Consider the following 25,289-nt stretch of genomic DNA (forward strand, 5'->3'; position numbering starts at 1 on the left):
AATGCCAATACCCTAAAGTATCAAGCAGGGAATTAGAAGTTTACTCAGAGCCTTTGGACATGTGCGGTGGTGGTGGTGGCAGCTTTATCATTATAGCTGTGTACTAAGGCAGTGTGCTGTTTCTGAGGATTATCTGGACATGGGTGGGGGGTGTTAATCACCAATGCATTTGGAAGGGGCTGGGCTTTTCTTCTCCCCAGCATGATTTGACAAGAAATTACTATACTGTCTTATGATGCTGCTTTCCTGAGGGACAAATTCCATACCTGTATAGTGACAGTGCAGATGCAACCCTCATGGCTGGCTGCCTTTAGCAACAACTTCAGGCTCAACTGTACACACTTCTAATAAAAATGCAATATTATTTGGAGGGCAAAGAACATGATTAATTTACAGAGAATGTTAGTCATGTATGAAAAGCTTCTCTTGGTTTATTTCAGAAAGGCTCTTTGCAATACCACCTGAGTGCGTGAAACAGAAGAGCAGGCATGCTTCACACCAAGAGCTATTCCTCTGAAACCAGCAGCCAGGCACCATATGAAACACCATCACTATCTGACCTTCAGAAGCTGTTCTGGTTCAGAGGAGGATCTGACAATCATTTGGACCAAGTCTGGCCAAACCTATTCCTGGGAGATGCGTAAGGGGATATTGTATATAATGTTGTTACTAGCACACTAGAGAGAGATGGAAGGGTGTAAAGGTGGTTAACAGTGAGATGTAAAGCTATGCTCACATCACAGGGTTCCAAAGCTAAACACCATGACAGTCAGCCTCAAGTGGTTTGGATGTCATGAAAAGTTTGACATGTACACGTATAATTTACTCTTAGTCTGCCTGAGCTGTGCTTTCTACATTCCATGGATCACAATGGATTTTAGCAAGATAAACTTATTATTTTTTAGCATGAACATTGGGGGTTTTGGGGGGCTTTATCTCCTCCAAATATTTAGAGTTTGCATTTATAAAGGAAACAGTTTAAAACACAAGCTCATTGATCTGACTGTATTAGAAGTGGACTCATTTAGTTATGGTACAAAGCTACTCCAAGAGACATTCAATAGCTCTTATCTTATTATCTTTTAACTCTAGGTACCTCAAAAAAAAAAAAAAAGATGTCTATTCCCCTCTCTATATAATAGATCCTAGAAGGCCACAACTGAGATTGCTATCTCATTGTGCTAAGCACTGTACATATACATGCTAAGAGAGAGTCCCTGCCCTTAAGACCTTATGCTCTAAATAAGACAGACAATGCGTGAGAAAGGAAGTATTATTATGCATATTTTACAGACAGGTAACTGAAGTACAAGAGTTTCAGCCTCAGGAGTCAGAATGAAGAGAGGACAAAGATCCATAATTATATGGGATGGGGCCCCACAGATGCAAACGCAGAATTTCTTTTACCAGCTTATAACTAAATATCAAAACATATTGCACAATTACTTTGTACTTGTGGCAAATGAAACATTGCTATGCTGAGCTACTTTGCCTCTCTCTATCAATCACCAGACAGACACTTCTGTCTATTTGTAGAAATCGCTTTTCATCCAAGGATCTTAAAGTGCTTTAAAAACATCAAACATCACAACTTCATTGTTCCATAACTTAATCCCCATTTTACAGATGGGAAATCAGGTAGGTCTGCAGAGAGGAAATGATTTGTTCAAGGTCACACAGTGTCAGAAACAGGAATGGAACCCAAGAAAGAATGGCTATTTTCAATAACTGCAGGGCTTTGAGATATTTTGTTAACATGACGCCCACTTCATGGAGCACATGCGTACCGGAAGTGGGATCAGCGTGGACGGTCAAAGGAGAATCCTAACTACTATCCTTTGCTCTAACCACTGAACAACATTCCCAGTGGTTAACTATAAGGAGGGAGTTACCTGAACAACTGGTATCTCACAGGCTGGCCTGTACTCATGTAGTCCCTTCCCTGAAGTGTGGCTCAAACCTTCTCCCTTCTCTCTCCACGCAGCTTGCCATCATCAATATTAGGAGTTGCTTCTTCCTCCTCCTTGCACGGGTTGGGTCCTGGGTATTTTCTGGAATGTGGTGTCTCCACCCAAGGTGACTCCTCACTGCCCCATACACAGAGGTGCTTCCCTTTGAGAAAAATCAATACAACTAGCTGGCAAGGAGTGTGAAGCCCAGTACACAAGGGACAATGAAATACATAAACAGAAACCCCAGCAAAGAAAGAACATACCCAAAAGAGCAGCATAACAAAGCGGGGCTTTACTGGAACAGGAAAATAGAATTGAGGGAAGGAAAGGGTTGAGGTTAACTAATAAGTACTAAATATTAATAAACAAACAAATACCTCACCTCCCAACACTCACAATTTATCTCAACCTCCAGCTCCCACCTTGGCATCTACTCAGGAACATGGCAACCTGAGGTTGAATCCTGAGAAGGAGTGTTGCAGCACTGAAATATGGTTTAGATAGAAGTCAGCTTACTTAAATTCTTCATGCCTGATTGAGCCAGGATCTTCTCTGGACTCATACTAGGCTTCCTGTTTCCATGGTCTAGAATCCTGGGGGGGTCTTGGCTTGGCACCAGGTTGGATCTCTCTCTGGCTGGGTGCTGGAACGGCCCAATCCATGCAGCTAGATCTCACAGCAGAGCAAACACTTGCCTTGGGGGCAGTGGGCGCTGTGCTGTTTCTTTCCCATTTTCCAAACTCAAAACTGAAATTAATCCTATCTGTGTGGAGTCAAGCTGTCCCCTGCCTGGGGGCGTGCAGCCCTGGCTTGTCACTGGTCCAGTGAACTCTCTCCATATTAGCTTCACCAGTAATTTCTAGTTCCCCACCCCTGACTCCATGCATGCTGGGAAATGGTGTCAAAGGCTCTGGTAGCTGCTTTAGTTGTAGTCCTTTTTGTAATGTCCCCTAGAGGAGAGGTTCTCAAACTGAGGGACGGGTCTCCCTGGAATATATTTGGGGGGGCTGGGTGAGAAGCTTTTGGAAAAAGAAAACTTACTGCGCACATTTTATCCACAGCAATGTGTAACTAGCAAAGCTGTTTCCTCCAGACATATCAGGTCCACAGATGGCGCTGTGCATTTGACTCTAGATGGCGCTGTGCATTTTGACGGATTTCTGCTAAGCTTGTATAGCATTATACAAAGTCGTTGCCACCTGTACATTAATTGGTTTGCTGTCATTTAATTTAAACATCAACCATTACAGTTTGACTCAACATTACTGGTTTTAATATTCAGTGATGGTTGCATGTTGATTTTTTTAAAATCAATATATGTACTTGTGTGATGGGAAGGAGGATGTAAACTACTACAGACACAAACTAGGGGGTGCAATCAAATTAAAGACCCATTGTCCTAAAGGCTCAGTTTGGTGCTCCAGCAGCGGGCAAACTCCAAGTGGTGGTTACAATATCATCTCACATTCCTCAGTAGCTATCTCTCTAAGACCAAGGCGCTATGGACTAACACAGTTGTCTGTTAGCCATTCATAGCCCTGTAAAGCGAGCTGCAGTGCTTGCATTCTTCCCCAGGGTGAGCAGGCATTCACAGTAAACAGTGCTATTTTAATGCAGAAGTCAGCGATGATCTCAGTGAAACCTTCATCATCTTTCAACAGATGGGCTGCTAGAAGTAAAGCAACTCTTCAAAACCTCAATATTACTCACATCCTTAATGCAGCAGATGGGCCGTACAGTATCAATACAGGAGCCAGATATTACAAAGATCTGCAAGTAGCGTACCATGGAGTAGAAGCATTCGATGACCCTTCCTTTGATTTAAGTATCTTTTTCTATGATGCCGCTAATTTCATACACAAAGCCTTACAAACACCAGGAGGTAAGGAAGGTGTTTGATATTATGGAGAACATGTGCGTAAGTGCTTTGCTGAATGGGACCTATAGCTCTAATTCAGACTATTTCAGTCAATTAAGCCTGAGAGGCAACATGAACTAGTGTACTGTGCCAAGGATGGAGGGCCTGATCAATGCCCACTGAAGTCACGGGGATTCTTTCCAATCACTATCAGCATCATGGTCTAGTTGCTAGGAATTTTTTTAGGTCTAGTTGTTCCCTCTGATCCTGACTGGCTGTGTGGTCCTTGGCAACTAGTCAATGAGGATCTTATCCTAGGATGTACCAATCACCCTCCACTTCCTCCTCAGAGCCTCACAGGTCTGGGCCATCAACCACTTTGCATCTCAGATTCTCCACAAGTAAAATGGGGAGAACAGTCATTTACCTCCTTGCAAAGTTGCTGCGAGGGTTCGTGTTCATCCAGTACTTTGGAAAGGTAATGTGCTCTCTAAGTGCTAAGTATAATTAGAAAAAAGAAACCACCTGGTGTAGTAACAAAGGGAGAAATAGAGGTTTGCGCCTGATGCTTGGAAATAACATTTCATAATCCCAATAATGACTAAGGTGTTAACATTTTATGTTCTGTGGGGTACAATATTTTTCATCTTTCCCCCATTTCAAGAGAGGAAGAGTTAAAGAATTTTTGTTTGCAGCAACTGTTGGGGGCACACATGAGCCGGGGGTCTGATCTTTAATGGCTTGGCTAAGGCTCCAAATCACCAGGGGAAAAGACAGTCCTCCTCTGTATAGTTCTAGTGAGGGCATACCTAGATTACTGTGTTCAGTTCTGAGGTACCTCAATACCAGAAAGATTATCAGAGGAGTTTCAGAGCAGAGCAACATAATACATAAAGTGACAAGAGGGTTTGACTTGCGAGGAAAGATTAATAAATAGTTTGGCTGAACAATAGCTAAGAGAGGCGACATGATAGGATCCTACAAGTTCATGAAGCTTGCAAACCCTAAGAGGAGTGGAATTGCCTTAGAGTACAACCTTGGAGTAATGAGGTGACAGTAAGAGAGAAAAAGGTTAAGCAGTAGTAGGAAAAATTTCTTGTTCTGAGAGCTATTAGTCTGTGGAATAGTCTCCCGTGGAAATTGACGGACTCTCCCCTGATTTGAGATCATTAAAGCTATCCTGGAGAAAGCTGTAGACTAAACCTTCTAGATTATAAGTCTTTTATCTATGTTTAACTGCCTTGGTTTGAGGAACATCTGAACCACTTGGCCCATAAATGAAGTCAGAGACTTTTATTGTGAGATTTGAGATACTTCCAAGTTTAAAAGTTTCATATCCCATTACCAACCTCTTGATAGTTTTGCCTAACAAGATGCCAGGCAAGGATAACAGAGGTCAAAATCACCTATCAGGAGGATACTTCCTTTAAGATCAGTGTGGAAACCACAGATGTGGGAAGAGTTCAGCACTTGGGTCACAGAAAAAAAATGGTAACCCTGCACTTCTCACTGGAACGCTTTTAAAATATTCAGTAGTTAAGCCTCACATCACAATTGTTGATGTACAGTAGGTAACATACATATTTTACAGCCAGATGATACATTAACATACAGAACAATTATATAACTTGCTGAAGGTCACCATTAGGGCCGGTTGAAAATTTTCTGATAACATTGTTTTAACGGAAAACAACATTTTTCACAAAAAGCATCTGCCTTCTGCAGAAAGTTTCAATTTTTTGTCAAAAAAACAAAATATTTTGATTTGGAAATGGGAGCTGTAATGTGGTTTCTTCATGTCCCCATTGTCCTCTGTAGGTCATGCTTCCCTGCTGGACTATATGTCCCATGATGCAACATGGCCAGGGACTCTCATGATGCACCACCTCTCTTCTCCGAGACGGGTGACCATGGTGGGAGATGTAGTCCAACCAGGGGGAAATGGGAGTACAAGGCAGTTAAACTACAGCCCCCATGAGATGCTTTGGTAGCCTTTCCAAATTGAAATATTTTATTTTGGGGGCAAAATATTTCTATTTCTGGCTGAAACATTTCAGCATTCAAATTTTATCCAAAATTTTCCACAGAAGAAAAACACCATTTTTCAACTTCCTCCAGCCACAGTGAGTCCGTAGCAGAACCAAGATTATTATCAAGGAGTCCTGATGGCCAAGCCCTTGCTGTAAGATCTAGATCCCACTCCCTTCCGGTATATGTTTAGTAGTATAGCTATTGCTGTTACTCATATATGGATGACCAGAGAGCTTCGTGTCCCAAGCCAACAGCACCTCAGGATGTGCTAACAATCAGTGAAAATCTGGCTATTTATTGTATTTATTGATTCTGGCTGTTTTGACCCCTCTGGGTCTATCTTACCTTGCAAGTTCTAAAGCCCACTAGGCATGTATTGTCTCATTTATTTTCAGGTAAAGTGTTCATTCACTGTGCCATGGGGATAAGCCGCTCCGCATCTTTAGTGCTTGCTTTTTTAATGATCCATGAAAACATGACGCTTGTGGAGGCTTTAAAAATGGTGAATTCTCACAGAGAGATCTGCCCAAATACAGGATTCCTGAGCCAGCTCCGAGACCTGGACATCAAATTAAATGAAGAGAGGAAAGAAGTTAGAGAATCTGCCAGCTAAGAACCATAACACAGAAATGCACAGAGAGTGGATGCAACACATTCAGTATTTCCTGAATCTCTTTTAAAATGAATTATGTTTTCTAAGCCAATGGCATAAACTGAAAATGCAGTGTAACATATATTCTATATGTAAATGCTTATTTGACTTTATTATCTTTACTTTGTATAAAGCCTATCTAAATTCTACCTTCAGCTCAATTGGCTATAGTATTCTTCACTCCCTGTCCTCAGCTGTTGTGAGAAATAGCTGTGAAGTGTTAAGCAGCTGCCAAGCTCCACCACAGAGGTGGCTGCATTTCAGGGATGCATGACTTTTATATTAGTCTGCGAAGTGTTAGGATTCTTTGGGGGTAAAAAGTGCATTCTTATTATATTATTTGTACTTCAGTAGTGCCTACAGGCCCCAATCAGGGCTCCCATGGTGCTATACATGTTTAAGATTGTTGGTGTTTTGAGGTTTTAATGTTGGCATCTGTTTGTTATAGGTTATAACAATTTGTGCAGCAGTCTGAGCCCCTTGGCTGGGCCATGGAGGCTCTTTAAATATAGAACAGCTGGGAAATGTTGAAGCCACTCTCTTTAGAAACAATTCCAGTCTGTTTTCCATATTCCTCCCCCTGGGTCTTCATCAGTAGGGGATTTTCATGAAAGGATCTTAACTTGAATGGATTTTCATCTGCTCTGGCTGCTCCCCATCAAAAGTCAAGCAGTTGCTGTAGAAAATGATTATGCTGTCATAAAGGAGGCAGCTTGGAAATGGTCTCACAGCAGAGGGCCAGAAACTATTGCATTGGCAGCAGAGGGTGTGTGGGGTGTCTGTGTAAAAACTCAAAGCCATCAAGAATCAAGGGTCTTTCATTAGACTTGAAAAGATGATCCAACTTTGCAACTTTAATTTTTATTTATTTACAGTTTTCCCTCTCAAAATCAAGACTACTTTCACAGAAAGTTCATGTTTTGTAGTATTTGCCCATCTATAATGAGAAAACACAAAGAGAAGCCACTGGGGCACTGGATTGTTAAGGAGAGTGCTAATAGATACAGCACCTTTTATCTCTAGGTCACTGGAGCATAGGGTGACTAGATAGCAAATATGAAAAATCAGGACAGCAGGTGGGGGGTAATAGGCACCTTATAAGATGAAGTCCCAAATATCAGGACTGTCCCTATAAAATTGGGACATCTTTCACCCTACTGGAGCAAGTCTGGGCCAGTGTAGCAGTGACCCACAGTCACTGTCATCTGATGGCTCTATGTTGGCTTGTAATTATGTGAAATGAATCACAAAGCCAGCTCCTGAACTGCCACTGATGTGCCCATCCTTGCTGCCAGTTTCAGGAATGAATAGGCCTGGATACCAGACTACCCTGAGCTGGTTGCTCAGGAACAGGGCTGAGGCAGATGAGTATGGCAGCATAGAAAAGCATGCACTGCCCCTCCCTGTGCTGTCCATAAGACAGATTTCATAAGACTCCCTCCCGGGCAGTCAAGTGCAGAACTATGCACAATTACAGGATTTTCTCTGGTTACCAGCAGTTCCCAATGAATATGGAACTTTGAAGTGGACCAGACATCTTTGAGTACTCAAGCATGATCCTGTTACCATTAAAGTCTACAGCAAAGTGCTCATTGACTTCAGTGGAGGGAGGACTGAGCCCTTCAATGTTTTCCTCCCGGGGAACGCTGCCATTGAACCCTGAAGGAATTTGCTGAATAGCAATATTTGCCATTTGCCCAGAAGAAGGTGTAGTAAGATCTTTCCCACAGGACATCCCCAAGGATCAAAACCTAAGGAGATTAATTTGTGTACAACATTTAATATCTTTATTGTTGCATGTTTACACAACAGGACAACAGATGCATTGTAAAAAGGAGAGAACCAATATTTTAATACTATTGAAGTTAACCCACAATTCCAAAGGAGCTGGTTGGCGTGACAGACATATGGGTGTGTCAGAGCTGCTGTGGTTATTCATTGTTATGATGGAAAAATTCTATATGGACTATAAAGTGTCATTGATACTATAGCTGTGACGGTTTACTATAGTGCTGTTCAGTCGTTTCCATGGAAGAAACTCTAGTGCATTTTCCCAGCATTTCTGATTTGTTGGGGGGGGGGAATCACTAGAATGGTGTTTGAACTGTCTCTCTAATAGCAAATTCCAACCCAAGGATTTGCAGACTGTTTCTGCAGTAAGTCTACTCTGTGGGAGCAGTATGAGAAAACATGCCAGCCAGGCGCTATGATCCTCTCTCACCAGTAGATGGCAGTATAAACCCGAGGCTGAGCTGAGGAACCCAGCCAACTAAACTCTGAGTAATATGTACACAGCACATTTAAAATCCTACATACAATCCACAAGTTTTCTCATCATTCTTTCAAGAAAGCAAATCACCACACCATGCTGCATGTGTTCCATTAGAGCCAGAATTACTACATCTCAGATCATTAGGAAAGCTCTCTGTCTCCACCCTGAAATTCTTAACATAAACTCCTCCTTTGTACAGTAATAAGCTGTAAACACTTTTATTCTCTCTCTCTATTTTTATATATAGCAAGCAATGATAGCAAGCAATGATACAACCAGATTGGGACAAATTTGTTGCACATCAAACAGAGAAAAATAATAAATTAATAACTTGTATTCCCTATGCGAGATGTGTTTTACTCCATGTTGAGGTAGAGGTCCTATCCCAGGATTAATGAGGAGCTAGGAGGAACAGACTGGCCCAGTCTGCACCTCTGGCTATTAATTCCAGCTGGTCATTAATCCTCAGGAAATTCCCTGCCTTGAACTCTATATTGCTATTTTTATTTAGGATTCTTTGAAAAAATCCTAAGTGGATGGGATATTTTATGGTGCTTTCAATTGATAGGTTTACTCAACAGCACAAGGAGCTCAGATTCTTAGGTTATGTAAATCAATGTAGCTCCACTGACATTAGCAGAGCTACACCAATTTGCACCAGCTGAGAATCTGATCCCATTTAGATCTCAGTTTCTGTCTGTTGTTGTCTCAGCTGCCCTTTACTGCATGCTTTAGGTTTATAATTAACTCATTAAAAATAGAAGTTGAATACACTGAAAGTAGCAGGCAGTCTGGAAATCTGCTGTGTAACTAACATCTTAGGAAGAAGCTAAACGGCATCATTTAAACAAAATTAATCCAAAACAGCACAGTGAAGGAGCTGCAACTTCAAGGCAAGTACTTTTAAGCTTGTTTACAAACCAATAACACTAAACTTAATAATCTTTATAAGAATCTTGTAGGGGAGGGATAGCTCAGTGGTTTGAGCATTTGCCTGCTAAACGCAGCATTGTGAGCTCAGTCCTTGACGGGGCCATTTACGGAACTGGGGTAAAAATCTGTCTGGGGATTGGTCCTGCTTTGAGCAGGGGGGTTGGAGTAGATGACGTACTGAGGTCCCTTCCAACTCTGATATTCTATGAATACATGCACTGGGCAGAACATAAGAACGGCCATACTGGGTTAGACCAAAGGTCCATCTAGCCCAGTATCCTGTCTATTGACAGTAGCCAATGCCAAGTCCCCCAGAGGGAGTGAACCTAACAGGTAATGATCAAGTGATCTCTCTCCTACCATCCAACTCCACCCTCTGACAAACACAGTTTAGGGACACCATTCCTTACCCATTGTAACTAATAGCCATCAATGGACTTCACCTCCATGAATTTATCCAGTTCTCTTTTAAACGCTGTTATAATTCTAGCCTTCACAACCTCCTCAGGTAAGGAGTTCCACAAGTTGAGTGTGCGCTGTATGAAGAAGAACTTCTTTTTATTTGTTTTAAACCTGCTGCTTATTAATTTAATGTGGTGACCCCTAGTTCTTGTATAATGGGAATAAGTAAATAACTTTTCTGTATCTACTTTCTCCACATCGCTCATGATTTATTATACCTCTATCATATCCCCCCTTAATCTCCTCTTTTCTAAGCTGAAAAGTCCAAGCCTCTTTAATCTCTCCTCATATGGGACCCATTCCAAATCCCTAATCATTTTAGTTGCTCTTCTCTAAACCTTTCCTAGTGCCAGTATCTCTTTTTTGAGATGAGGAGACCACATCTGTATGTAGTATTCAAGATGTGGTCATACCATCAATTTGTATAAGGGCAATAATATATTCTCCTTATTCTCTATCTCCAACATCCTGTTTGCTTTTTTGACCGCCTCTGCGCACTGCGTGGACGTCTTCAGAGAACTATCCACAATTACTCCAAGATCTTTTTCCTGATTTGTTGTAGCTAAATTAGCCCCCATCATATCGTATATATAGTTGGGGTCATTTTTTCCAATGTGCATTACTTTATATTTATCCACATTAAATTTCATTTGCCATTTTGTTGCCCAATCACTTAGTTTTGTGAGATCTTTTTTAAGTTCTTCACAGTCTGCTTTGGTCTTAACTATCTTGAGTAGTTTAGTATCATCTGCAAACTTTGTCTCCCCACTTTTTACCCCTTTCTCAAGATCATTTATGAATAAGTTGAAAAGGATTAGTCCTAGGACTGACCCTTGGGGAACACCACTAGTTACCCCTCTCCATTCTGAGAATTTACCATTAATTCCTACCCTTTGTTCCTTGTCTTTTAACCAGTTCTCAATCCATGAAAGGACCTTCCCTCTTATCCTATGACAGCTTAATTTACGTAAGAGCCTTTGGTGAGGGACCTTATCAAAGGCTTTCTGGAAATCTAAGTACACTATGTCCACTGGATCCCCCTTGTCCACGTTTGTTGACCCCTTCAAAGAACTCTAATAGATTAGTAAAACACATGTTGACTTTTGCCCAACAATTTATGTTGTTCTGTGCGTCTGACAATTTTATTCTTTACTGTTGTTTCAACTAATTTGCCTGATACCAACGTTAGACTTACCAGTCTGTAATTGCCGGGATCACCTCTAGAGCCCTTTTTAAATATTGGCGTTACATTAGCTATCTTCCAGTGGTTGGGGACAGAGGCTGATTTAAAGGACACGTTACAAACCCTAGTTAATAGTTCCGCAACTTCACATTTGAGTTCTTTCAGAACTCTTGGGTGAATGCCATCTGGTCCCATTGACTTGTTAATGTTAAGTTTATCAATTAATTCCAAAACCTCCTCTAGTGACATGAAGTGGGCTGTAGCTCACGAAAGCTTATGCTCAAATAAATTTGTTAGTCTCTAAGGTGCCACAAGTACTCCTGTTCTTTTAATTTCAATCTGTGACAGTTCCTCAGATTTGTCACCTACAAAAGCCAGCTCAGGTTTGGGAATCTCCCTAATATTCTCAGCCGTGAAGACTGAAGCAAAGAATCCATTTAGTTTCTCCGCAATGACTTTATCATGTTTAAGTGCTCCTTTTGTATCTTGATCATCCAGGGGTCCCACTGGTTGTTTCGCAGGCTTCCTGCTTCTGATGTTCTTAAAAAACATTTTGTTATTACCTTTTGAGTTTTTGGCTAGCTGTTCTTCAAACTCCTTTTTGGCTTTTCTTATTAAATTTGTACACTTAATTTGGCAGTGTTTATGCTCCTTTCTATTTATTTCATTAGGATTTGACTTCCACTTTTTAAAGGAAGTATTTTTATCTCTCACTGCTTCTTTTACATGCTTGTTAAGCCACAGTGGCTCTTTTTTTAGTTCTTTTATTGTGTTTCTTAATTTACGGTATACATTTAAGTTGGGCCTCTATTATGGTATCATTAAAAAGCGCCCATGCAATTTGCAGGGATTTCACTTTAGTCACTATACCTTTTAATTTTTGTTTAACTAACCCCCTCATTTTTGCATAGTTCCCCTTTTTTAAATTAAATGCCACAGTGTTGGGCTGTTGAGATGTTCTTCCCACCACAGGGATGTTAAATGTTATTATATTATGGTCACTATTTCCAAGCAGTCCTGTCATAGTTACCTCTTGGACCAGCTCCTGCGCTCCACTCAGGACTAAATCTAGAGTTGCCTCTCCCCTTGTGGGTTCCCATACCAGCTGCTCCAAGAAGCAGTCATTTAAAGTATCGAGAAATTTTGTCTCTGCATTTCATCCTGAGGTGACATGTTCCCAGTCAATATGGGGATAACTGAAATTCCTAACTATTATTGAGTTCTTAATGTTGATAGCCTCTCTAATTTCCCTTAGCATTTCATCAGCAGCACAAAATTAATCATAGGCAACTCTGAGTGGTGGAACAACTGCAGCTCTACACCATGTTATGATCTGCATTGTTGTTCTCAAAAACAAACATTTGTGAAGCTTAAGATTGCTTTCTCCAGTTGGATTATCAGGAGAAGCAACTTGCATTGAAAAGGACAATTAAAACAATGTTGCTTTTAATTCCAGTCCAGACAGGCATTCTTAATTTAAATAGTATATTCTATAATAATGCACTTCACAACATTTTGTAAGGTTTTCCTGATCCCATCCTGATGTTTATATGAGTCTTTTGAATGATTGACTAATATACAGGGAAAACATTAAACTGATTATACACAAAATGCTGTCAAATGCACAAAGCAAACTGAAAAAATAGAGAAATATATTTTTTTGGTAACTCCTTTCAATTATAGTGATCTTAGGGGTTACTTAAAACCAAAGCAGAATGTGAGAAATGTGATTTTTGCAATGATATTCCCTTGTAAATTGCAATTATTGAGGTAATGCATACTATAGGGCTGGGAAGGCAATGAGTAGGAACGTGCAATTGGTCAATCTCTGACAGCAAAGAGCACAGACCTAGAAAATTCATTTCAATTAATTCCTGCTAAATATGGACCAGCAGACATTACTGTGTGCATGCGAAATTATACACAGAGCTATCCCAGGGTTAAGGAGACACTGTTTATCTAAGAATTTATAGCATAGTCCTCACTATGTAAGAATTTAAAGGAAAGCTCCAACTCAGCACACAGGGCTCATCATCTGCTTCTATCAAGATAAAATCATGGGGGAAATCATCCCTCTCGCTCCCGATCTATGCATGGCAGGCTCCTTTATATAGAGATCTACCCTTTTCATGTAGAAGGGAACTCTACCACGTCTGTGGTATTGGCAGCGGTGGCTCCAGGCAGCAGTCAGGCAGCCTTCAGCAGCTTGCCTGTGGGAGGATGTCCCTGGTCCCGCGGATTCAGCAGTGGCAATTTGGCGGCAGGTACACAGAAGCCACGGGACCAGCGGACCTCCCACAGGCAAGCCGCCAAATCTGCAGGACCGGGGACCTCCCGCAGGCAAGCCGCCAAAGGCAGCCTGCCTGCCATGCTTGGGGTGGCAAAAAAGCTAGAGCCGCCCCTGGGAATTGGCCACCCAGCACCACTCAGGCCTTGCAGAGCTCTCTCCATGCAGTCCACACAGGGGTAGGAGGAGGAGACTAAGCCAAGGTGATGCAAATCATTCCCCTTCTAGCTCCATGCAATTTACTCTTAGAACTTGAAGCTGTTTTACCTTTATGTTACCCCTCCCTTTACCCCCACCAGGTTTCCCAGGGCACCCACAGATGAGGGAATGCCTAGTAGCACAGTCCAATGCAGCTGGACTGCCGGGGCCACAGCAGGCAAAGAGGAACTGGGTCTCGTTGCAGATAGCTTAGGCCTCAGTGCTCATCTTCTGCTCCTGTGGCTTTTTCCATGGGGGCCACACACCCCTAACCTGACCAGTCATCATGGGGCAATCGCAGAGAGGGAAATGGGTCCTAACAGATTTGAAGAGCATGTTTGTTTCTGTTTTTAATAATCTATGAGGTTATTAAAGTTAAAAGGGCAGTCTTTAAAAGGAGTGTGTAAAAAACATGATTGTCTCTTTAAAAATAGAGCTGGCTGCTGAGGCTCCAATGCTACACTCCTCCCCTCTTCTCTTAGCTTCATGCTCTCTCTGATCTTTCTTTCACATCCTTCACCTTAAGGTTTCTCTTTAGTGTGGTTGCCCTCCTTTCTTTCAGGAGCAATATCCACTCTACTTACTCAATGCCCCTGTTTTGTGATTCCATTCTCCTGCTGTCTGCTAGGCAGGGAGCAGAAGTTGCAGGACCTGGAGCTGCCTTTGAGGTGCAGGTAATTATTTTGTGCATCTGTTGTATTGTGATCTCTGCCTCAACAGGTGGAAAACATGCTGTTGCTCTGATAGATTTGCAGTGCTCTGTGTTCTTGGCTTCTCCTTACTGTGAAGCTAGTCATGTGCTGGTTCTACAATAATAAACACAGTCTTACCACTGCTACAACCCCCCCTCAGTAAATATCTTTTATTGGAATGAAATATTATGAAGGATTTGAAGAGTTAGTTACTGAAAGCAAAATATGAGCAGTAAGGTTGGGGAAAGAAAGAAAGACTAGTTTGCTACCTCTCCCTGAGGCCTATAAAGGCAGCAGTGCCTGCACTTTAGAGTTGGATAGTGGGGAATTACTTATGATGGAAACAATTCAGACTATCATAGTATAGCATGAAAGTTGCTCACATTACATCTGTTTTCCATTCTACAGGCTATATCCTGCCCTCAGATAGACATGCACAACTCTCATCAACTTCAGGGCAAATTGTATCTGAAACCAAGATATGTCATGCTGTCTTTCTAAAGCATCTCTATGGTTTCATTGATGAGCACTCTCACCTGTGGGCAAAAGGACTGTGCACAGAGCTTGTCTGATTCCCAGTGGTTTAGTTCTCAGGGGTCCATACAAACATCTTGTTTTCTGGTGTCAGTTTTTGAGAGACCCACATTTGCTGAGTTTCGCTTTGAGATTCATCTTCCTAGTAGCCCCAAGCTGTAGGCCAATTTTTCTGCTATGTACAACCTATAAACTTCTTGAACGTATCATCCTCAAAACAATAAGCCCTTTTACTGAGCCAATTATCCCTCTCGAACAGGCAGGCTTCCAGCCAAAACGTAGTTGTTGTGACCAAGTTCGGGCACTCACAACTCACATTGAGGCTGGCTATAAAAAAAACCCTAAAGACTGGCACAGTATTTTTTGACCTGTCATCTGCATATGATATTGTATGGATTAAAGACCTGATGCTAAAACTTGCAATAATTATACCTTGCTACCGAACACTTCACCTGCTGTGGACCATGCTGAGTAACAGATGCCTATGGATGTACCTGGGTAATAAGACCAGTTCACCCCATATCATAAACAATGGGCTACCATAAGGCTCTGTACTTGCGCCAACGTTTTAAAATATTTACATAAGTGATATGCCTCCAACTAAATCATGAAAATTTGGATATGCAGATGATCTTGCCATGACAATCCAAGCACCAAACATCCATGACGTTGAGAAAGCATTAACTTAGGACCTCCAAAATATGGAACAATATTTCTGGAAATGGAGGCTCAAACCAAATCCTGGAAAAATAGTAAGCGCATTTCATCTTGATAATAGGAGTGCCAAAACCACACTGAAAGTAGCTTTCTGTGGTAAAAATATGCAACACGATTACACTCCAACATATCTTGGAGTGAAACTCAACCACACCCTCTTCTTCCATGATCATCTTGAGAAGGTAGCTTCAAAGATAAAAACAAGAACCAGCATTATCCAGAAACTAGCAGGTACAACCTGGGGTGCACCAGCATCAGTTCTGAGCACATCTGCAATAGCACTTGTATATTCAGTAGCTGAACATTGTGAACCAGTATGGAGGAGATGCAGCCACACACAATTTGTGGATACGCAGCTGAATACAGTGATCTGGTGCATCACAGGAACCCTTAAGTCGACTCCAACACTATGGCTACCTGTCCTATCTAACACTGCTTTCCAGCCAATATGCCAAACTGCTGCAACATTCAGCAAAGCTTAGCGAATCCAGGAAAACAGACATCTTCCTATTCACCAAGACCTTGACAATGCCCCCCTGCAACATCTTAAGTCTTGCAAACCTTTGTGGGAACATTCATTTAACCTCATGCAATCAGGGTATGATCAGAAGGATGCTTGGAAAGCAGATTGGGCTAAACAAGACTTAAAAAAATAAGCACCTTGTGCCAGATCCCATGCAGAAGGTTCCTGGGTTTGACCTTCCACGGTCATCTTGGTCAACTCTGAACTGAATTCAAACCAACCATAGTAGATTCAGATATCTAATGCACAAATGGAAAATCAAGGACTCCCCAGTGTCTGAGTGTGGTTCCCCATGACAGACCATTGAATATATCATTACCTACTGCCCAATTTATAAATATGAAGGAAGTATCACTGCAAAAAATTCTGCTACTCCTGATGTAGCCATTTGGCTCGATCAACTTCAGGTGAAATTGTAGTTGTTGCTCTATACGAGCCATAGAAAAGAAAAAAAGCAGCACCAAAATTCAGAACAAAACAGCCAAAACTGCCAATTTTCATGTAGTTCGTGGGTCATAAGCCACTGAGTTTCCCATGAGTTGGTCTAGAGCTAGTGTAGAATTTTCAGACATTTTTTCATTAGAAAAAGTTGATTTGTCCAGCAAACAGTTTTTGTTTAGAAAAGGTCAGTTTTAATGAATTTCTTGATTTAGAAAAAAAATTGAAAAGAGACGTTTGAAACCGTGTTGACATTTTTTTAAAAGAAAATTTTCGTTTGCTGGTTTAAAATAGCTTTTTTGTTTAGAAATTTTAATTATAGTAAAAAAAGTTAAAATAAAAAAGGCTCAATTGAAATGTAATTTTTACAGGTTATTGAAATGAAAGATGTCAGCTGGCACACTTAAGTTTTTGGATTATCCATTCACAAAAATTTTCAAGATTTTGACTTCTGATTTGGTCCTGGAAAATGTTTTTTGATATCTTGAAAACTCTTGTGGATCAGAAAAGTTGTTTCCCATCCAGCACGAGTTTGTTCTAGATATCATAACATTTACCCAAGCTTGTCTAAAAATGCCTTTTTTTTTTTTTTGGAGGAGGGGGCAAATGAGGTCCAAGATTCAGACTGTTAAGGAAATCCCTAGTATTCCATTTTCTGTCTCCTGGAGATTTCATGTGGCTTTGGGATTCATTATGAAAGATTCACACTACTCTAATCCTGGTTGTAGATTATCTGCAAGACTTCAGTTCATCCCCAATGCTCACACTACAGAGTACTAGCTGGGGGACAAGGGCAATATGACCAGGGAGGTTCAAATTCTTCCTTATTCACCACAAAGATACGCAACCACACAGTCAAAAAAGGCAATCCTTTGTCCTGTGAGCAAATTAAGTTCTTCTGAATATTACTGTTTACCAATGTATCTACATGAAGCCCCCAAACGAGGCTGTGCTACAACTCTACCTCTAGCACATATTGAGGAATGAGATAATTGACTGTCCTTTCTCATTCCAGTATTTTCCCCAGTTTAAGAACAATCCAAATCAAGTTTGATGATTGTATGCTTTAATTGGAAATTAAATACATCTTTTATCAACATTATTCCATTTAAGATATTGATATATCTATTTATACATATGAATAGCTGTTACACCCTAGCAGTGCAACCCCACTGGCTTCAGTAGGATTACATTTGTGTCAGAGCCAGATTTTCCCAGCAAGTACAGAACCATACCTTGATTGTCCCTGGAGCTCTGCCCAGGAAGTACAGTACCATAACTTGATTGTCCCAGGAGTTTAGAACAAGTCCAGTCCTGACTTTAGACCCTTTGGCCCCCCCCATGGGCAGACCCATCAGGCCCTTCTCTTTCTCACCAGATTAATAACCTAGTTCTTACTTGATTTATTATTAATTGCTAACATTTCATGATTACTTTTTTCACTGCTTTGCAATGGAAGCAATAGGCTTGGCCTAGTGACCCTGTTGTTCAGTGCTGTGCTCTGCTGCAAAAAAGATCCTGGGCCAATTCCTCGGACCTTTCTCTGGTGCCTCAAGTTGGGAGCCTTGAGAAGGCACAATGGTGAGATCCAAGATTGGATAGATTCATGTTTTACCCACAAAGTTAGAAACAAAAAACAATACTCAAATACTCTCCCTGAAAGATTGCAATGACACTACTTTATTTCTTAAAATGCAAAACCCTAGCACACAAGAACCAACAGTGAGAGATAAAGTAGGCTGCTCCCTAAGGCACAACTCAAGCCACCTTGCTCTAGCCTGACTCTTTGCGGACTGCCTGCTGAAGAACCAGATCACACACTTCCCTATAGAGTTCCCTAGGCTGTAAGCAGGACCAGGAAGCCCCTGACTCTTAAAGCGATAGTATCATTTTAACAGAGTTTTCAATACTCCACAATAAGCAGCTGATATGTCTTTGCTATAATGCCTGTAGCCAGTCCAACAGCAGTCTCAGAACAGAGCCACACCCAGTCCTCTGTGACAGAAGGGCGGTTGTTGCAAAGGAAGCCACAGGGATAGATGGCACAAATAGAACTGAAACTTGAGGAGAACCCATGCAGAGCACCACTAAAAGAACAACACCGGAAAAAAAAAAACAGGAGGGGAGTCTCTGTGCCCAATTGTTTTTTAAATACAGTTTTAAAACCCTGCCTCCTCCAAATGTTAGAGTGTCACATGGGATGAAGGGGATCCAGTTATTATCATTTATTATACGTATTGCTAGGCACTGTATTTAATGGTCCTTGCCCCCAAGAACTTATTACCCAAATATAAAGTCAAGAGACAACAACAAGTGGATATAGACAGATGGGAGCACAATAGTTAGAAGTTAGTCTTTGGGATCATTCTGTAACCACATAAACCTCGCTGCCAGTCAAACCACACACTAAGTTCACTTAGGCCAGGTCCACACTACAGCGTTAAATCGATTTAAACAACGTTAAATCGATTTAACGCTGTAACCGTCCACACTACAAGGCACTTAAAATCGATTTTAAGGGGTCTTAAAATCGATTTCTGTACTCCAGCTAAACGAAAGGAGTAACCCTAAAATCGATATTACTAAATCGATTTAGGGTTAGTGTGGACGGATATCAAAGTTATTGGTCCTATTCTTTTACTGAGCTACCCAGAGTGCACCGCTCCGGAAATCGATGGTACCCTGGGACCATGGACACACACCACCGAAGTAATGTGCCCTAGTGTGGACGCGTAAAATCGATTTTATAAAACCTGTTTTATAAAATCGATTTTACTAATATCGATTTGAAGCTGTAGTGTGGACGTAGGCTCAGACCATTTATAGCCCATAACATTCACTCTCATGCAACACTGTAAGTGTAGATGGAATTCAGATCCTTTTGCTCCAAAAAACAGAGGTTCCTACCATTTGAGTTTAAGGAGCGTCTCCTTCAGCTAAAGCAGCATTAGTGATTATAGCCTCCTTAGGCCTCCAGCCACTAGAGGAAGACATGCCCTTCATAAAGTTGGCCATTGCATCCAATAGAATACAGTGGAACATAATCACATTAGCCAATACATTGCCCTCTAATTGTGCCTCTTTTTTTTTTTAAATGGTTAACTAGTTCCTCATACTGCTCTTTGTATAGATATCTTTCCTTTCCAGGGTAAATCTTGTTCTTTTCTCTTTTTTGCTTGTAACATGCGTTATGTTTTGGATCGTTTTTATCTTGAATGGTTAGTTATTTTAGAAATGTGGTAAGAATTAATCTATACTCAGGCTGATCCAAAACAACAGACATATTCTGAATCCAGAAAACTGATGAAAGTCACCCACAAAGCAAAATCTGATCAGTTCCTGTTTGTCTTCACTACAGCTGGCTTAACAGTGAGATTTTACAATGATGGCTTACGTACATTGGGATTTCATTTATTTCCACTGTATTTTTTAGACTGTGAGAGGGTAAGCTAGCAAATCCCATTCTGTTCAAGTTCAGTTTGACCTTTGTACTAATTTACTTTATTATTTTTAGTTCTCAAATGGTGCATTACTCTGTACTCAGGGGTCTGATTATAACAGGCCAGTATTTTAATGATTTATGAGGGGCACCTGGGATTGCATGGGTAGCACATGCATTTTGTCACTGTTATCGGAGAAGCCTTTATTGATCCATACCCGAGCACCAAGACTGAAGCGTCTCAAATTCCAATAAGCTTTAGCTCACAAACCTGATTTAACAGGTGGCCTGTGGCCTTACTGTGGGAATAAAACAAAACAGCTGAATTGCTTCTGTCTGTTGTAAGTCTCCCAGCGTGGGAAGATTTCCATTCCTCTCTCCTGTTCTGTGTCTACTTCGCAATGGGCAGGGAGGTGTCAACCTTTGCCTATTATCCAGCTGGAAACTGGAAAGACAGGATGTTGGTACAAGTGGCATGGCTCATCTCTTTGCCAAAAGAGACTGGTGGAAGGAACGTGCTGCTGAAGCCGCACTTCTGAAGGCTCTCTGATATGCTGAATCTTGGACTCTGCAAGAGGCAGTCATGCTGTTCGGATTAGTGGGTAAAGAGGTGAAGAGCCACTGAGAAAGCAAAATTCAGAGGCAGTCACGGCATTTAATGCAGGTGCATGCCTGCTATATGATGGGGGTCCCACAGCAGCAGCAGCAAGGAACTTACAAGTTTTCCCAGCTCTGTCTGGGAAGGAGCCAGGAGTCCCGGAGAACAGCATGTGGAGCTGTGATGTTTCAGTACTCAAGGGGTCACATCTTCCTTGGTTTGGGTTTGTACATCCTGAATTTCTTTCTGAACTTCAGGGTCAAGTGAACCCCAAAACTCAAAGCAATACTCAGCCCAAAGCATCATTTTGGAGTGGGGATCATGCAGAAGCACTAATTTTTTCCCACTTTACACTTCAGACCCTAGACTGACCTAGGTTCCCTGGGAGACAGATGTAGCTTTGCACAAATCTGTCCCAAGTTTTGGACTTTGCCTGGATTCAGGTTTCGCTACCAACATTTTGCATAGCTCTGCCTCTGGCTAAGCGAATAACCTGCAGTCACATAACTGTTCATTGCCTCAGTTTCCCCATCTGTAAAATGGGGATACTAATGCCTGCGTCACAGGCTAAATTTAGTAATGATTCGGACTGCCATAAAATGCCAATTCTTAATATACTTAATGTCAGCCTCCTGCCATTTCCCTTCATTCCTCTTACTCCCTCACTAAGTGTAAAAGCCTTCCTCCTGTGTAAATACAGAGATACCCAAATCATCGTTCTCCTGAAGCTAGTAGCACAGAGCTACTGGTACACCACAACTTACAGCAAAGGCTATGGTTCAGGAACAGAGGCAGCAACACTGCAGCTAGCCCTAAAGAAATAGACATGGCAGGAGGCAACCTACTAGCAATGACCTTCATAGACAGGAAAGTTAACCCATTCTTTTTTGGCAGTTTTAATGGGGAAGTACTTTGGAGCTAATACACTTTATATCTGCTAAATAAGTACTTTGTCAGTAAACTCTTTGGGGCAAGCGTTGTCTCTTTACAAGTAATGGGATTGAACCTAGGACCTCTGGCTCTTAAACCATAAACCTCTTCAGCCTGAGCTAAAAGATACAGCAGGTTCATCAACCTCTATGTGTGGCCTGGCCACCACTAGAGGGGAACAGAGCCCCATACGGAGTGGGTGTGGATTACAGCTGTGTTTTTGTACAATGCCTAGCATGATAAGGCTCTGGCAATAAAAGTAATAAACACCATTCTGTCAGACTATTTGGGACAGAGATCAGCTGAGCCAATCTGGAAAAGTGGGTAAACTGAGAAAAGGAACAAGGGTATAAACCTAGCAATGGGTGAGAGGAGTGGATGACGGACAGGAAGCAACAGCATTTAATACTTCTGTCATCTAGCTAACTGTAGTTGGACCTGCTCGCTGTGGCCTCCTCTTGTTCAACACAGATGGTGACAAGATATCCAGGTTGACAGCTCTCGAAAACAAGCCTGTATGTTAAATAGCAGAAGGCTTATGCCTGGTGGGTCAGCATGACATGCTTTTTACAAGTTGCTTTGGGTATGACAGTCATCCCAGCAAAGAGAGAATGTTTCCTGCTATGAGAATTTACCTTGTGAGGATAAGGTCCTAACAAACCCGTTTCCTGCACAGCCATCACTCTGGCGTTTAACTCACATCACCATCAGTTACTTTTTCAATAGTCATTTCTGTACCTGCTTGGAAGAAATCAGCCCAAATCAGCTGTGAATAGTCCAAAATTTGTGCTTCTCTGCAAGAGTACCCAAAACAAACACTATCTGCTAATAAGATGGTGTGAATCATGGGTTCTCCAACTGGGGGCCACAACCCCCAGCGGGGATGCAAATAAACATCATGTGAACAAGCAACCAGTGGTCACAACACTTGCTAACTGGGACAGTGGGAGGTCCTACTTAGATGAGAGTGAGACACCTAGGGGCAGTCCTGATATGAAAAAGGTTGAGAGAACTATTGATATAAGTGAAATGAAGCCATCTGGTCACTTACAGTCCAAAACAAAATCAAAGTGACACATATTCTTCTACCAGGCAAGGGCAGTTGTATTCCCTACAGGAGGCCAATGGAGATTTATTCTGTAAATCTGTAGACTGTAACCCACTGGATGGGAGAATCACTTTGGGATGTAGCAAGGGCCTGATTTTGCCCCTGTTCATAGAATCATAGAAGATTAGGTTTGGAAGAGACCTCAGGATGTCAGCCAGTCCAACTCCCTGCTCAAAGCAGGACCAATCCCAACTAAATCATCCCAGCCAGGGCTTTGTCAAGCCAGGCCTTAAAAAACTCTAAGGATGGAAATTCCACCACCTCCCTAGGTAACCCATTCTAGTGCTTCACCACCCTTAGTTTTTTCTAATATCCTTCCTAGACCTCCCCCACTGCAACTTGAGACCACTGCTCCTTGTTCTGTCATCTGGCACCACTGAGAACAGCTCCATCCTCTTTTTGGAACCTTCCTTCAGGTAGTTGAAGGCTGCTATCAAATCCCACCTCACTCTTCTCTTCTGCAGACTAAACAACCCCAGTTCCCTCAGCCTGTCCTTGTAAGTCATGTGCTCCAGCCCCCTAATCATTTTTGTTGCCCTCTGCTGGACTCTCTCCAATTTGTCCACATTCTTTCAGCAGTGGAGGCACAAAACTGGACACAATACTCCAGATGTAGCCTCACAGTGCCGAATAGGGGGGAATAATCACTTCCCTCGATCTACTGGCAATGCTCCTACTAATGCAGCCTGTAGCGGGGACCCTGCTGGGCCCACCTGGCTCCTGCCCCCATTGGGCTGAAAAAGTCAGAGTCTTTTGTTGCAGTGCTCACCTGGTGCTTTATTGTACAAATAGTCTTCCCACCACCTTTTCATCACAATACACACAATCCATTTCTGCTTGTCTACCAGCAGGAGAGAGAGGACAAGCTACTCATCCCTGCTTTCCCTTAGTGCAGCTTCCCCTCTTCCCTGGCTTCCTTCCCCTGGGGCTTTTATCCAGCCTCAGCCTGATGAGGCAGCAGCTGTTCCAGCTCCCCCAATCAGGGCCAGGTGATCTACCCAGCTCCAATTCACCTCCCTTAATTGGAGCTGGAGTGACAGGGGGTTGGCTAAGCAGCTTTCTGCTTAGCACCCTGTCACACAGCCCAATATGCTGTTAGCCTTCTTGGCAACAAGGGCACACTGTTGACTCATATCTAGCTTCCCATCCACTGTAATCCTCAAGTCTTTTTCTGCCAAACTGCTGCTTAGCCAGTCAGTCCCCAGCTTGTAGCACTGCATGGGATTCTTCTGTCTTAAGTGCAGGACTCTACAATTCTCCTTGTTGAACCTCATCAGATTTCTTTTGGCCCAATCCTTGAATTTGTCTAGGTCACTCTGAACCCTATCCCTGCCTGCCAGCATATCTACCTCTCCCCTCATCTTAGTGTCATCGCAAACTTGCTGAGGGTGCAATCCATCCCATCATCCAGATCATTAATGCTTGTGCAAATCGGGAATAATGCCACCAGAGTCACTATAGTTACACCTGCGTAAAACCTGCATACAGAAGCCAAATTCAGAATCCTACTTCCAAATTTTACCCCTATCTACAGGAAGAGCCAAATTTGACGCAAGCTTCACTTCAAGTAGAAGTCTTGAAGTGGGAAGAGAAAGTGTTCTAAATGAATTGTACAGTCTCAGATCATTTGGCTCGATGAGATAGTCCCCCAAACATAGGATGCTTATCTAAATTAGAGGTGAGCCTCAATGAACTGAGATCCAAATTTCTCCAAGTTTGGGAATGTTTCGATTATTGGAGTCCATACTAGGAGGATGTATTAGCCATGACATTTGGATCTGGATGCAAATTTCCCAAAGTTCAAGGGGATGGAACTGGAGCTGGACCTCCAAACCAAAACTCTCAACCTTTCCAGGCTCTGGCCACTCTAGCCCCAATGCATAAAATGTCACCTGGGACAAGGGATGATTTGCCTTATCAAATAGTGAAAACTGAGGGGCCCCCCCCACTTCTAACAGAGCTTGAGTAATCCTCAAGCTTCTTCTCAATAAGGCTATTGCACATAATTCACCATTGGCATCAATCCAATGGTGGAAGAAGATATAGGGTAGGCAGGACTCAGGCAGGCATTTACCATCATGACCTCCTACAGATTTAAAGAAACAGTGCACGTATCCTCACAGCACCCAGGCATTTTTCCTGCAAGAGAAGTCAATAGTCCTATGAAATTCTCAGAGATTACTTAGGCCTGGTCTACACTGGGGAGATTGATCTAAGTTACACAACTTCAGCTTTGTGAAAAACATAGCTGAAGGCTACGTACTTAGACCTACTCACCGCTGTGTCTTCATTGTGGTGAGTCAACAGCCACCACTCTGGTCAACTCTGCCTGCGCCTCTTGCAGTAGTGGAGTACAGGAGTCGATGGGAGAGCACTCGGGGGTCAATCTATCGCGTCTAGACTAGACACAATAAATCAACCCTCACTGGATTGATCGATGCCCGCCGATCCAGCATATTATCATTTTTATCACAATCCAAAA

The 25,289-nt window shown here is 42.1% G+C and overlaps 2 protein-coding genes across 3 annotated transcripts in view; both read left to right on the forward strand.

Moving 5' to 3' along the window:
* The first annotated feature begins 458 nt into the window (after positions 1 to 458).
* Positions 459 to 6,533, forward strand: LOC115654916 (dual specificity protein phosphatase 13-like). Its single transcript, XM_030569821.1, has 3 exons — positions 459 to 640; positions 3,614 to 3,834; positions 6,237 to 6,533. Exons 1-3 carry the CDS (start codon positions 489 to 491, stop codon positions 6,452 to 6,454), a joined length of 591 nt encoding a protein of 196 aa, XP_030425681.1. The 5' UTR covers positions 459 to 488; the 3' UTR covers positions 6,455 to 6,533.
* A 3,011-nt stretch (positions 6,534 to 9,544) lies between these two features.
* LOC115655500 (dual specificity protein phosphatase 13-like) overlaps positions 9,545 to 25,289 on the forward strand; it is a 39,468-nt gene continuing 23,723 nt past the window's right edge. The window contains exon 1 of one of the 2 annotated variants that reach the window (XM_030571007.1): positions 9,545 to 9,658. The gene's annotated coding sequence lies outside the window, so the exon portion shown is untranslated. Of the gene's footprint in view, positions 9,659 to 14,391; positions 14,503 to 25,289 lie in introns of those variants that run through there. The other variant, XM_030571009.1, reaches the window with a different exon arrangement.

This window comes from Gopherus evgoodei, chromosome 7, assembly GCF_007399415.2.
Source record: "Gopherus evgoodei ecotype Sinaloan lineage chromosome 7, rGopEvg1_v1.p, whole genome shotgun sequence".
Taxonomy (NCBI): Eukaryota; Metazoa; Chordata; order Testudines; family Testudinidae; genus Gopherus; species Gopherus evgoodei.

Excerpts from the sequence above, each read along its gene's own strand:
- LOC115654916 (XM_030569821.1), top strand. The coding sequence starts at position 489 with ATGCTTCACACCAAGAGCTATTCCTCTGAAACCAGCAGCCAGGCACCA. Across the intron at positions 641-3,613 it reads AACCTATTCCTGGGAGATGC|ATGGGCTGCTAGAAGTAAAG; the intron begins GTAAGGGGATAT and ends ATCTTTCAACAG. Across the intron at positions 3,835-6,236 it reads AGCCTTACAAACACCAGGAG|GTAAAGTGTTCATTCACTGT; the intron begins GTAAGGAAGGTG and ends ATTTATTTTCAG.